The sequence below is a fragment of the Homarus americanus genome, unplaced genomic scaffold (genome assembly GCF_018991925.1).
Source record: "Homarus americanus isolate GMGI-L3 unplaced genomic scaffold, GMGI_Hamer_2.0 scaffold42746, whole genome shotgun sequence".
Taxonomy (NCBI): Eukaryota; Metazoa; Arthropoda; class Malacostraca; order Decapoda; family Nephropidae; genus Homarus; species Homarus americanus.
Window position 1 is genome coordinate 282227 of NW_024714800.1, and position 14895 is coordinate 297121.

At 39.6% G+C, this 14895-nt stretch overlaps 1 protein-coding gene across 1 annotated transcript in view; it reads left to right on the plus strand.

Annotated features, from left to right (window-relative positions):
• LOC121879633 (GTP-binding protein Rit2-like) overlaps nucleotides 1-5937 on the plus strand; it is a 29880-nt gene extending 23943 nt beyond the window's left edge. Inside the window, exon 7 of the mRNA XM_042386306.1 lies at nucleotides 291-5937. Coding sequence (XP_042242240.1) covers nucleotides 291-491 — 201 coding nt within the window. The 3' untranslated portion in view covers nucleotides 492-5937. The remainder of the gene's footprint in view (nucleotides 1-290) is intronic.
• Nucleotides 5938-14895: the final 8958 nt, after the last annotated feature.

Sequence of the window (14895 nt, forward strand, 5' to 3'; positions counted from 1 at the left end):
TAGGTCTTGGTCTCCTGACCCTAAGTAACTTTCGAGAGGAAAATTTTTCTTTATAAAGCAATTTCATGAGTCAAGAGTTTAACATAGAGACACTGTGTGTGTGTGTGTGTGTGTGTGTGTGTGTGTGTGTGTGTGTGTGTTTAACTTGTGGGGAGGAGGCGGGTCTACGTGTTTCCCATGATAAGTTCTTTGTAAGCATAATGAGTTGTTGTACTTTATATACATTGCGATAATTTTCACATTTTACGTTGAACAGTGCATAGCATTATCTTATTCTGGACTGTCAACAGATCCGTCTGAAACAGCAGGCACAGCAGCAGACGGAAGGTGAGACGGGTCCTGCCAGCACGGCCGCCGGCAGCGACACCTCCCCCACCAGCACCACCTCCAAACTCCGACACAAGAACAGCTTCAGGGTAAAAGGCATCCTTAATAAACTCCTCAACAAGGACAGAAAGACCAAGTCATGTGAGAATCTTCACGTTTTATGAGGCCTTAAAAGCGAATTCTGGACCGCCCTATACAGTTTACAGTGAACCAGTTTGTTTTGTGATCATCGCAAACATAAATGTTATGCTCTTTTTCGGAACCTACTGTACGTTATTTTCGGAATCGTGCAGCATCTGGTTTACGTAGTCATTCAGCTGTATCGGAATAGGAATGCTTAAGTTAGGTTATGATAGGGCGCGCTTCACTAGGTTAGGTTAGGACAGGTCAGAATAAGGTCAGGGTACGCAACCTGTTTTACAACAGGTTGCAGTTGGATTCCTGAAGTCGTGCAAGCGCACATGTGCTATAATCCAGGATACCCAAATAACTTTACTCGTTTCCAGAATTGCGTTCGACACACACACACAGTGCATGAGCGTACAGTGATATAGTTAAAGGTATAGTCTAAATGCATAGTCAAAAATTTTACATCAGTTGAAGTGAGAAGTACAGTAGATTAAACACCAAGCTATAGAAGAGTTTACCTGTGAGAGATTATCATATTAACTCTATACAACCAAACATATGGAATGACTCAAGTTCTAGTCGTATTTTTACATGTTATCTACAAGAGTTTGTGGTAGAATAAATCGGGGGGGAAGACTTTTGAGATCGGAGGGGAGGGGGGGGGGTCATATCAAACTCGTAAAGGGACTTTGTAGTCCATCTAATATTTTCAAAGCTAATACTAATCCTTGCAGATTGAATGCGTATGGTCTTTACTCTGGAACATTATCCCAGTGTAGGTCCGCGGCGATGGGATTCGAACCATGTATTTTGAGCTGGGCACGACTTTGCAAGTGAAGCAGAAAGTATGGCTTTCTGCAATCAAATTCAAATTTATTTTTTTACAAGGTAATTTATTTTTCAAACGAGCTAAAATTTTGTATACGTACAATCAAGTCTTTAAGCGCGTAACATTGTTAGTAATTACACTAGTCCAATGACATTAACAAATTATGAGAGATAGAACTCTCTGGGTAAGTCCCCTTAAAAAACATTGAATTCAAATATGGTCATGGGCCACCTTAACACCTTCGGCGGGCCACAGTTTCCCTATCTCTGTGAGAGTTAAAAAAAATATTATTTCTCGGCGATAACATATGTCTTTACAGCACGCAAGCGTAGCGGGAGATGAAGGAGACTTCTCAGAATGCCCATTATATACAACGTCCATTGAGAATGAGACCCTCCGAGAACGCTACACAGGTGCTCAATTCAAGTGTGATTGGGCTATTTAACGACGTAAATCATCATTCTGGAGGATGAACTTTAGGATAGAAAGTCCATGTATTACTGAAGACCACAGAGGTGTATATAGACTCTTAATATCTACCTTCATGTAAGGTCACAAATGCTAAGTGGAGAGAAAAATTTATTTAGGTGATAAGTCAGCTGGCCTTCGTGGTGTGAAGATCTGTGACAATGCCTGGTAAATGCGCCATATCTGGATGCACATTAAATTACAGACTACATGATAAAAGTTTAAGATTTCATCGATATCCAAAGGATGAAAAACAGAGAAAAAAGTGAATTTTATTGTGCATGTTACAAACATATAGGGTGCAACAGAAGGAAGGGCAATACTTGAGAGCCGTTGGCAGCTTTAAAATTAAATTCCCTAAAGTCTAACTCTCGGCCAAGAAACTAGATGTGGGGAGACAAGTAACTATGTGTTGCTTGAAACTGTTGTATAGCCTAGTCATCTGTAATATATCTAGTGGCCATATTGATAAATTGAAAACCTCTACACATATATATTTGTATCACTGATTTACTGCAATAGCTTAGCTTGGGGAGAGAGAGAATGAGGATAATTATAATCATTAACCATTTTCATTATTTTCTTTAACTATTTTATTTAGTTCTTATGTTCCTTCTGTCCCTCCAGTAAATAGCTAGCCCATATGCCTATGATTACTTAATTGATTTTACACTGATACTGGCAGCCAAATCACGAGTACGGCATAAATAATAATAAAGGGAGGAAGAAGAGGAATTTTAATAATAATTATAATAAATTTTTAATAATAATAATAGGAATATCATAAAAATAATGATTACATGGGAAGTTCAAGTGACTAACTGAAAGATAGTGTGTTAAGGGATGAGAAAACCAGGAAATATGGCAAGAATATCCGCTAGGCCAACGACGTCACATAATTAGCTCCGCCACATGCACGTGGGTTGATTTGATTAAATTAGACCTTGAGAAAGCCTATCCGCCTATCACGTCTGCCGTTACATGACCAATACCCATTCATTCATAATCAGTGATACTTCTACCGCAACAGTGCCGTTTGTTGACACGGGTTACTACAGGGATGTAAAAACACATTTCCGCAACTGTACACTACCCACAATATGGTTGTTATTAAATGAAGTTCCATTGTTTTCCCCATAAGTTTCAGTTGATCGATTGTCTTCTACTAAGTTTATCACTCCTTGGGTGTAAATAATCATATACAAAAGACTAATGTTGACAATCTGGGTCAACAACAACCCAAACAGGATGAACGAAGAACAATTCAAACTTTTTAAATCGAAGTGTCGCTTGTCGGTCTACTATCTGATCTTAAGGATGAAAATAGTACTATGCATAACCCAGTTCACACTTGGATCCCCCACAGTGTCTCTCGTGTATGAAATTTAGCACACAATTGGGGTATGCCTAGTTACAGAATTTTAGCTATAGGGGCATTGCAGATTTAACCTAGGAGAGTAATGGCGGCCATTTTCCAAAATAGCCTCCACTAGCCGCTATGGTGCCCATAGTCTATTAGGTTAACTCCATTTGATGGGAAGAAAATAATTTTATTGTAATGTTCAGCTAATCTCAATGTTTTTATACATTGTTAGTGGAGCAGATATGTGAAAGAATTGTGACTTTAATGATAAAAGCGTGAAATTTGGCACAGATCTAGGGTAGGTCTTAAGGATGATTTTTGGCTATATGGCCACTCCAGATTCTTCCTGTGATGGCCATGGCGGCCTTTTTTGTTCCGCCATTACAGAAAAATCAATTATGCTTCATAATCTTGTACTTGAAGGTGTTTATACCCATGTTTCCAGGGTCGAGGAGTACAATCGACCCATTAGAGTACAGTCACAATCCGAAGTTTCGACAACCCCCTGGCTGGGTGTTCGCCGAGGCCAGGGTTGAGGTAAGGCTGCGTGATCGGACGCAGACTAGTTCAGCAGTGTGGTAACGAGGCACTACGATGGTGAGGTTCACATTCCACCACCACAACACTCCGAGACTCATAGCACACGAGCACAGGAAGGAACTTATTACCAACTTTGACATGGCATGAACTTGCATAACAAATGCATCCATAACATTGTTGCCACACCTAACAATAACATGTTAAGATTGGAGCATGAAAAACTTTGCCCGGTCCCAAAACACTGACTTGGAACCACTAGATGGGAGTCCTCATATTACACATGAATCATCAGGGCAGCATATATAAAGGGCGGCCGAATTTCGTCAAGAGGGAGTGAGCGGTCAGTGGACAAGGTGAGGCCTACACATGTATAGATATTACCATAACCCTGGGAATATTATGGTTTCACACATACTAGGAATTCATATAGTCATGCTTACAATATTTAATGGTGTATCAGTAACTACAGGGGAGTATGTTGGCTTGGGATGTTTCAATTCACATTAATCATGGAATCACCCCAACAATTTTTGTCTGGTCAGGAGCAGCGACTTTGCCTAAGACCTCGACCCTCAGTGTAGATGCCTGGCCGTGTGTCATCATTAGTGACTACTTATTGGTCACTTGCCTTGTTTCCTGTCTACTGCTGCTTTTAGTTTTTAAATTTCACTTCATAATGTCTCGGATTGTGAGAGTTATGGCACAGAGGTCACCAATATTACAACAAGTTACGCATTTGATTATTTTTAATTTTTCACCTGAATAATAAATATCTATGACGTCCTAATCATGGTGTTTGGTAACTTGGAGCTAATGTCCAATAGATATGGCTATTCTGGCTGGAGGACGTGGGCTACGTACACCTAACACTCCAGCCAATCGCCCGGAGTTGATAGCCAACAGAGCTCTGATAGTGGGTCACTACTATGATTATTGACTGTTAATGGTTATCTTTGTGATGGGACTTATTCTTTGTCTGTAGTTGTGTCACGATACTTTTAGTCCATCAACACGTGATGTTTATCAATATTCATATTTCATAACTGGGTCGAGAACAGCCCATGTTTCTCATGCCTCACTCCTAACTTGCTATTGTTATGTGTGCCAACAATGTTATGAATGAAATTTTGTTATGCAGGTGCATGTCATGTCAAAATTCGTAAAAATTTCCTTCCAGGCTCGTGTGCTGTGAGTCTCGGAGTGTTGTGGTGGTGCGTCGGATCACCCAACCTTACCTCAACCCTGGCCTCAGCGATCACCCAGCCAGTGGGGTGTCGAAACTTTGGATTGTGATTGTACTATGTTATGGAAATATATCATGCAATCATGAGAAAATATGGATTGGGGCCTCTTTCAATTGCCGGACATTGTTCATGAGCTCTTTGTCAAAATATAACATTGAAAACATACAAAGTTAGCATAAATATAATTCTTTATTGAAATATTTCCATTATGCGTTTGCTGTGCAATGAGTTAACACCTTATAATTATGCTATCCAAACTTATGTTCAAAAGACAAGAATTAGAATATCATCATTTCCCTAGTCGATTGGATATCTGCAGCATTCAGTCACACTCAGCACCACACTGGCCCCCACACAGAGATAGATAGATATGTTTATTGACCACAGCTTACACTAAAAATATTACACAACGTGTAAACAATATATTTGAATACAAAACCATTATTGTAAAATATTAAAACAATAGATAACTGTAGTCCAACAAATAATCTTTAAACCATATTAAACAAAGTAAAAATGTAGAAAGCATTAATTGAACAAGGAACATTATTCATACAACCATAAAATGTAATGGATAATCTTGCATACAATATTATTTGTGAACTTGGAAAACAGATCACATCAGGAATTTATGCCAAAAAACTCTCTAAAATATTGGGTGTTAGGACAAGCCTCCACAACATGCCTCTCGGTGTGCACGAGGCCACACCCAAACACAGGCGCTCTTCCAATGGGAGGCGGCCACACCCCCGCCTGTTCCACCGTCTTGTCTCCACTGCCAGGCTGTGCCTAGGCACTCTAAAACGTGTAAAAGAAATTCTTTGCAAATCATTAGTTGCATGTTTCTTGATGTAAACATCATGCACTATAAAGCTTGGATTGTTGTCCTTATATACATTACATCTTGATGTGTCAGAGTTGGCAATGGCACTATGTACAGTCAGCCAAAGATCCAGCGACCCCACCCCGAGGTTCGTACTGGCAATTTTACCCGGCAATACTTGGTAAAGGAAGGCTGTATGTAAAGGTGATTGTTATTGGTGGATCTGTTTTCGGCTGTATCACTGTCAGGATAAATATTAAACAAACCAAAGGTAGAATTTTTATAATAATAAACTATTCATTGTTATTTGAGGTCAGGAGAAGTTTCCAAATGTTCTTATATTTGCTGAAATAATGAAGAAAATTTGATCTGAGAACGGTATGGCAGTCCTCGTTGTAGTTGAGTTGCCAATTCATTAATATAATTTCTACATTATTTAACCAAATATACGTGGGTCCCTTCCACTTATAAAGTCCCTCATATTTGTATCCGTCCTTGAAATATGTGGACGTACTTTATCCAAGAGTGTGTTGTACATTTCAGGAACCATGCGAATGTATCGTTGCACGTCCTGTGTGTCCTCACGCTGTATTTCATCAAAGATTTGGTTATAAGCACCACACGACTTGTTCCTTAACCAGTTTTACACCACACAGTCCGTTTTCTTGTTTTTTTCTTCAGTATCATCCCGGCGGCCAAAACACACAACAGTGCGGCCGTCCGTCGCCGACTCGTGTGTCTGGGAGCCATGAACCTCTTGCCCAGCAGTCTACCACACACTGACCGGTAACGACGGTGTGGCAGTTCCGTGTAAACGCGCCGTCCACTGAACAGTGGTCGGTACCCTGCTCCGACCCCATGCTTCGCCACTGATCCGAGGCGTGCGCGACCACCATACGTGGTAACTGATCGTGTAAACGAGCCCTAAGACTACCAAATCTGTATCGACAGTGCATATTGATGCCGTGGTCTAACCCTCATTTACAGCATCTTCCAAGTGCAGCCTCATTCTTGTGTCTGCCTCTTCATGGTTACATGGAGCTAGACCAGATGTGTGTCTACTGTATACTGGGTGAAGAGAATGGTTGCGTGATGTGTGCTGATAACCTGTTTCTCTTTTTTCTTCGACACCACTCTTACTGCCAAAAAAGAAAATGGCTCAGATTTATTTTCGTCCAAGCGAAGGAACTCTTGCCAGTTTCTCGGAATTAAACCTGTCACTTCCACGCGTTTCTTCACTCCTTTGCCTTTTCCTTCTCGTGTACCAGCCTTTGTGCTATGAGGAAACCATTCATCCCACACAACTTCTACACGAAAAGCCTTCTGTAATTAGGATTCTATGTAAGGTAAGAATACGTGCATGGCATAGTCAGTGAATGTCTTAGCAGAACCTAGTTGAAGCATGTGCACAATAGCAGCTCCATCGAGGATTATGACGTCAGTGACAGGTGTATCAGCACCACCAGATCTGATTTACTGTAGTACCATGTTTCAGTTTACCAAATTGCGACAACACAGGAGGATGTACTTGGTTTTCACCCTCAAAGAACTTGTCAAGCTCTCCTTCTCGCACTTGAGAAGCTATATAAAGTCTGGAGAAAAAAGAACAGTCATTCTTCAAAGGCAACATTTGTTGCAGATCTTTAGAATTTGCTCTGAATGAAGAAAGGAATGTTGTTGCGCGCGATGGGATCAGCAATTGGTTTAAGCCACATCTATAAGACGGTCTTTGACACAGGCATCGTACTGTTCTTGTCCCAATTTCTCCAGGTTTTATACAGTGTCTACCACAGCAGTGTCTGCCAGGTCTCTGCTGTGCAGCACCAGAAGGTTTGTGCTGTTCTCGCTAAATGGATTTCCCATTTCATTCATGGCATTATGCCATGGTGAAGTATGCCTCTGGACATGTTGCATAATGACAGTCACATTGTGACTTTTACTTTTCCATTGATACCCAAATTTCCTCAATCCTCTTGCCATTTCTGGGCCAGACATAACAAAAAGTATACTGACCAAAAGTATATATGGTTATACAATAAATTCACATAATACACTATTGATTGCTTTATTGCAATCCTCAACCCTGAAAACACAGGTACTGTATAGACACTTCAAGTACAAGATTGGCTTGATTAGTTTTAAAGTTATGACGCATAATTGAATTTGCTGTAATGGCGGAACAAACACGGCCGCCACGGCCATCACAGGAAGAATCTTCAGTGGTCTTATAGACAAAATTATTCCTTTATACCTTCCCGAGCTCTGTACCAAATTTCATGCTTTTATCATTAAAATCACAATTCATTCATATTTTTGTACATATTTGCTGGACTATTCATCACGCAAGAATAAGAAGTGAATTCATGTTATAATACGGGAGTTCTTATGAAACGTTATGGCTTGTTGTGAAATTTTTTTTTTTTGCCATTTTTAAGGTACAGTTCTAATGCAGAATTCAGCAGAATTTGAGCAAATTACAACATCTGTTTATATCAATAATATTTCTTCAGATTCAGCAATTTATTTTATTATAATCATTCATTCTTCAACCTAGTATAAATTTGTAACCCCTAGGAACAACAAAAAAGGCTATTTAAGCTTGTGAAGCCTCAAATTAATTAGCTTAAAAACACTATAAAAAGTGCAAGACGGAAATGGTTAATTGAGTCATTCATCTGATGGCCTCTCTGCCATCATTGTGTCTCAAGGTTCGGCTCAAGATTTGACTGTATCCCGAACGATGCAATCCGTGCACATAATATATTTAATTTTATATCGAAAGGTATGCATATGACAAAGAAAATAGTCAACGCCGAAAGTTGAGGACACCAAGATGAATAAGTAAAAATATTAGCTCTGTGAAGTATTTTAAATGAATATTTACAGCCGAAGTTGATATCAACACAACAAATGCTGTCGTCTAAAGCCTGTGCCAAGGAATTTATTGTGGCGAATTTAGACTGACATACCGTACCTCTCTGTACTGTACTTTCCAGCAGCTCTGTGCCTGAGATGTGGTCTGATCTGATATTGATATTTTAGAATATGAAATACGTGTATTTATTCAGTGGTATGTGATGCATTTTGCTTTGATTTAATTCATAATCAGTATAAGGAGAAGAAGAGCGCGTGCAGTGGCTACCGCTTGGTTTCAAGGTACGTGCTATATTCTGGTAATAATGTCCTAAGATATGATAAATTTATTAGTACAGACTTAAAATGCCTTTATCAATAAGGTTGAATGGTACAACTGATCGGGACAATATTTACCATGTCTTATAGTCGTTCTTGTAAGAGTACAGCACCTTACCAAGAGCATCCAATTGACGTTGGCAGCCCTTACAGTCCGGCAGCTACAGTAAATGGTATATTTTGACAGAACCAAATATTTTGGTCTTAAGATTTTTCAGGTTTGGTTTTAGTAGCTTATTTTGAAGAACAGCCTGATGACACCGTGTCTCTATTTGCCGATTTGAAATATTTACCCTTTTTTCACCCATCCACCTCAAAATGTCAGAAAACTTTTCTATTCCCTCTGAAAATTTGGAATTTTCTGCGTCTGTTTTTGTTTACTAAACTGGACTCGCCTCTGATTTATAGAGTGGTTTTAGAGGAGAAATGGGCATATCCTGATTGATTCCCAAATGTCATTGTTTGCCTTGGAGGAATGCACTCACTGGTGAGCTTTGTTGGTTGTGTTGTTACTTTGATGCAAGACAACGGTGGATTGCCGAAAATTCTGAATAATTAAAAGTACACACACAATATGAGAGCAATACGTATTATTGTAGAAGAGAAAATACTTAGAGATGTAGTTCAAAGACTATTTGATGAAAATCCTGGAAAGCAAAGCTAAAAGGAGCAAGACAAGAAAGCAGTGGGTTGATGACCTCATCATAATGATGTTTGTCAGGGCTGAAAGAGAAGCTTATTGGCCACTGTATCTTGAAGCATACAGACAAATGTTGCCCTATTTATTTGCAGCCGACCTTTTCCACTCGCAGGTACAGATTGTGCTACGTACTTGCGATCCATGGAGTCACTCCCTGAAGGCGCACTCTCCCATTTCATGAAAGGCGAACATGTTATGAGGCATGTACTGTACAAGCGACATGGAATGGCATTTGGGGTGATATGTTTATTGAAATGACCTTTAGGAGGTATTGTGACCATGCTCCTGAAGGAATCCTAGGTATTACCCTCAAGGCAGAGACACTAAAGGTTTGGGCCCTGAGTCTCCACACATGCAATCGCCTAGAGGCAGACCTGGAGGACATGGTTGATGGTGAGAACACTTCCACACAAGAAGCTGGGAAGCATAAAAAAGATGGGAAGGCTATGAGAAGGACATATTGGGTACAAGAGCAAAGTTTGAGACTTGCATTAACCCACTGTATCCAGAGAAACATCCGGGCGGTTTATATGACACAGTCAGTAAGAAGGTGATTACCTGTACTATGAGCGTAACCAAGAAGGTGTTCGACACTAACGAGACATTACGGATGCCCTTTCTCTTGAATATGCACTGGTGCCAACAGCCATGAGGATGGCAAAACTCGTCTTCCCTTAAAAATGTTTTACAAATGTGATCCCATGGCCTGAAGAAGGCACAGTCCGGGACTTCGTCGAAAACCTAAAAATCCGTGTTGGAGAACTGTGGAAGACAGGAGATGTAAAGGCCGATTGCTAGGCCTGTTTGTAGAATTAGTAGTCTTCTTTGGAAAGGTGATTTCGGGACATAACACCATTGTAAGAATCTGACAGTTTCTTCCTGAGAGATAGTTCACTTTTTCCACTGCATGTCAGTAACCAGGCCCTAGGAACCCAAGTCACTGAGCTTAGGTGGTAAGTAATATTAGTAGTCTGTGTTTGATGTAGGACCTCGATACCATATTGGGAGGTTCGAAATAAACAAAGGTTAGAAAAATAACTTTAGATCTATTCACAAGTAAAAGTAAATATAAACGCTCAGTATCACTGGTGTATGTCTAGTCACACACAAAAGACAGTCATGACAATATTGCCTATGAGAGAACTCGTTATACAACACGAGTACTATATCGTATAGAGATCGGAGCCCGAATGATCCTGCTCGTGGGAGCCTCAAAATGGCGTCCCTCGCATCTCAGTCACTACAAAAAGATATGACGTACTGTGATGTCTGATAGAACATTAGAGAACATTTACGGGGTCTCTATGTATGTGTGTAAATCTCATTACAATAGGACTTCCACAAGAAATATTTATACAATTTGATATTGTACAGTATATGGTTATGAAACATTAATTATACAAACTACAATCATAGATATCAAGGCTATACTTACTTCACAATACTCTTGAAAATCCCATATTAGACAACAGATATCATGATTTTGTGGTAGTACAAAGATCATTACTAGAGGAGCAAGGTCAACTGGAGCCAGCAGAATACATTAGCTATGTATCAATACTGAGCTACCTCGCCAGAAAATAACTTTGACGGTGACAGAAAATAAGGAACAACTCGTTAACGTGATATTTTCAGATAGTGTACAAGATGGACAATTCCACCATCATCACACACAATGACATAAGTTGGTGGTAACAGGAGAGAATATCGCTTCAGTGACACGACAACCACACATGAAGAGGCAGAGAGCAGGTATGGGTGTGTGCCAGCGAGAAAGATCAGCGGAATCATTGTACAGTAATATCTGATGACACACTTGAAATGCACAGTGTTTTGTGACTATTACAACAATGGCTACTGTAATTCAGATTAGCATACGTATTGAGATATGTTGGAACGAACATTAAGAGAACAGTGTTGGTGAAAAAATTTCATTTCTACTAAAAGAAAGATCTTAATAAAAAAAATCAACAATTTGTATCGATGATTTGAAATTTACTCTTGTGGTTACTTTATTGAAGTATGGAATAAATTTGGTAGCTAGAAAATGGCCATAGCTATGTTATTTCACTGTTTTTTTCTCATAATAATATATTTAATCAATGTCTTGGCCAAAATAACGTGATATTTGAGGTTTATCTCATTCACATATTTCGTTGTTTGGCCAAAATAAGGGGGCAGCGGCCAGCTTGGGTGTCTCAAAATGCCCAAGAGTGGCAGGTTGTCATCACGTATATTAAAAAAAAAGCCAGAATATTTGGTGCAGGCCAGGTACTGCCGGATTATTAAAGGCACTCGAGATTAAGAAGCTAAACAAAAACAATAATTATGAAAGTCCACCACTTCTTTACACAACAAGGGGATTGTGAGGGTCGTTTGTTTGTTTGCTGGCCGTCAACAACGATGGTCGTAGTCTTGTTCTTTTGACCTCTTCCTTTTGTTCTTGTTTGTTTTTTCTGTACTGCTCATTGTCCTTCTTTCTGGTCTTCTACGAGTAGTTCTAGTAATGGTTCCTAGAGGTCGATAAACTCGGAATTTCTTTCTGTTACTATAGCTGGTTCTTGTTGTTTGTCACTTTTCTTTCTTCTGTCTTGTTTTGTTCTTCTTTCCTCTTTTCTTCTTTCATCACTACCAGGAGAGTCTCCTTGTAGTTCAGTTATTTCTTGCTTCGCAGCTTAGCCACCCTACACTCCTCCCTCCACTTGGGACACTCCCGATCGGAGAAGGTATGAGGGCCGCCACAAGCTGCACATTTGTCAGTCGCCGGGCACGTAGTGTACTGGTGCCCGGTGGTCCCTCAAGTGGCGCAGATCTCCCGAGCCCGGCACATCTTTGTAGGATGTCCATAGCGTTGACATGTGTAACATCATGTGGGTCTTCGTTGATTTCTACCCTGATTGGGACGTCGTTGCTGATGTTGACCCATGACACTTGTCTAGCCTGTCCCCATTCAGAGAAGGTGACCATAAGGCAACCACTCACCGGTTTCAGGACGACCTTCGTAATCTCCTTGATTCCTAAGGAGTCGAAAAACTTCCTCAGGACAAAGAAGTTGAGTTTCTTGGGGAGGTGCGCTTGAGAGGGTACAGCCGAATCACCTTTACTTGGTCCCAATGCAGCGTCATGTCCACGAGGCACTTCGGGAGCAGAAATAGATGTCTTTACTCGCTGTGGTTACGTAGTGTGAAGTTTGAAAGTACTCTACAGTATATGTTAAAACTATTTACCATAATAAAGACTTACAAGAAGTAGTGTTATGCATAATATTGGTCCCACAGAGAGAGAAGAAAAAGTATAAATATAAAGTGAAATATAAGGAAAAGACAGAGGCCGCAGGACGAAAGAATGGAGAGCGGCGGAGCTGAATAGAACTGCTGGTCAACGCGTTTACTGTCCGGCTGCTGTAACCCTTTAGGCATCCACATGATAGGTACGTTGACTTAGGTTGAACAGACTATATATAGTTATGTTGGTGCATATACTTCATGGATGTGCAAGGTAAGCCAAATACATATAAGATATAATGATAAAATATTTGATAATGTTTAAGGAGAATCACCATATTATTTCTAAAGGTTTTTTATATAGAATCTTTACTTGAATATTCTTTCTTTAATGCAAAAAATGAATGTATGGAAATGGCGTTTTAACTTTCTATTGTGCTAGGAGGACAATGGTTCTTTGGTACAATCAGGTTGTAGTGGAGGGCACATGAACCAACTTGAACCTAACTTCTCCAAAAATAATGCAAGGTAGCTGAGCACGATTTTTTTTTTACCTAAGCGAGAGGGTGAGCCAACATAGCACTGCAGTAAGTTCTGTCTTGTTTGTTGATTTTGACTGACAACACAGTGTCAAGCTACAGTAAATGCCTACACAGATGACATCCACTGGAGTGAAGAACATGGGCTCCATCCTTCTCCAACCAAGAAATGGGATTCCACAAGCTCGGAAAATCGTTCCCAAAGCCAAAATTTTCCGGAAAATTCTGGCTTTGGGAAAAATTTTCTGGAGGCACATTTTCTGAAAACTAACGAGAACTTTTTTTCATTACCTGGAAAATTCTGGGGATGAGGGATTTTTTTCTGGCTTTGAGAGAGTCGTCTTGTTACCCAGAAATCTCTGTAGCTCTTCTTACTGCTATTTCAACAGGAACTATTGGCGAGAAAATTTTTTGTGACAGAAATTACATTCTCACTGTTTTAACTACAGTGCTGTACAGTACTAAGTTGTTTGTGTCAGGTACCGAGTGAGAGCTTTTTCAAGACATGACTAACTCTAGTGCAGGTACAGGTACTGTACATTCAGGAGCCAGTGCATGCCAACAGTGCTTAGCAGAGACGTGATCGACCACTCAAGCGGCTAATGAGTCTATCAGTGGCGAAGAGGATAAAAGTAAAGTAAAGTAGTAAACTGTTATAGCGATGTAGTAATTTTAAACTCATTGCTACTTGTATTGGTTTGGCTGACACAAGGGAACTGAGAAATAAAAATATTACTGTATTTTATTAACTGATATATAATCTATGATGATACATGAATAATTACTGTAGTTAAAAGTGATTTCAACAACATTAGAAGGTACATCTTGTCAGTACTGTACTGTAGGAGTACATCAAGACACAGATTAGATAACATGTTATGGTTTACAGATCTGTGACAATTTATTGATGGAAATCAAATTGCAGAGTGCAGGACTGGATGTAAAAAGGAACAATACCGGATAAGAAAGTTATAAGATTAGGCTCAAAAAGGTTTGTATGGTAAACTTTACTCCTTAACTGGTTGGTTTGGGCAAAAAGCAGAATATTTATTTTAAAACATTGCTCCAGAATTACACTGAGACTTTATTTTAGCCAGATACATTTACCGTACCTAGTATTATATCAGACATTTAACTTATCCTCTTCAAAGTCTGCCACTGGTCGGCTCTCTGAACATGCACCAGTGTTGATCAAGTCTGGCCTTAGGTGAGCTCATAATTAGGAAAAAAAAAGATTCTGTAACTTAGCTGTGTCTCCAAACTGTCATTAAGTGAATGTATTTACTGTATTTAGGGTAGGGTTTCAGTAAAATTTTTATTTAATTTTTTGAATTTGCTGAAGGCAACTGATAAGGTACATTCTAACATTGTCTTTCCCTTATGAACCTACTATATGTAAATCCAGACCTTGGATTTTAGATTGGATATATAGTGCTGTAGAGTACTGGAAAAACATAAGACTTGGTAAGATGAACAAAATAAATATCAACTGGTGTTGATGATAATGTACTACCTAG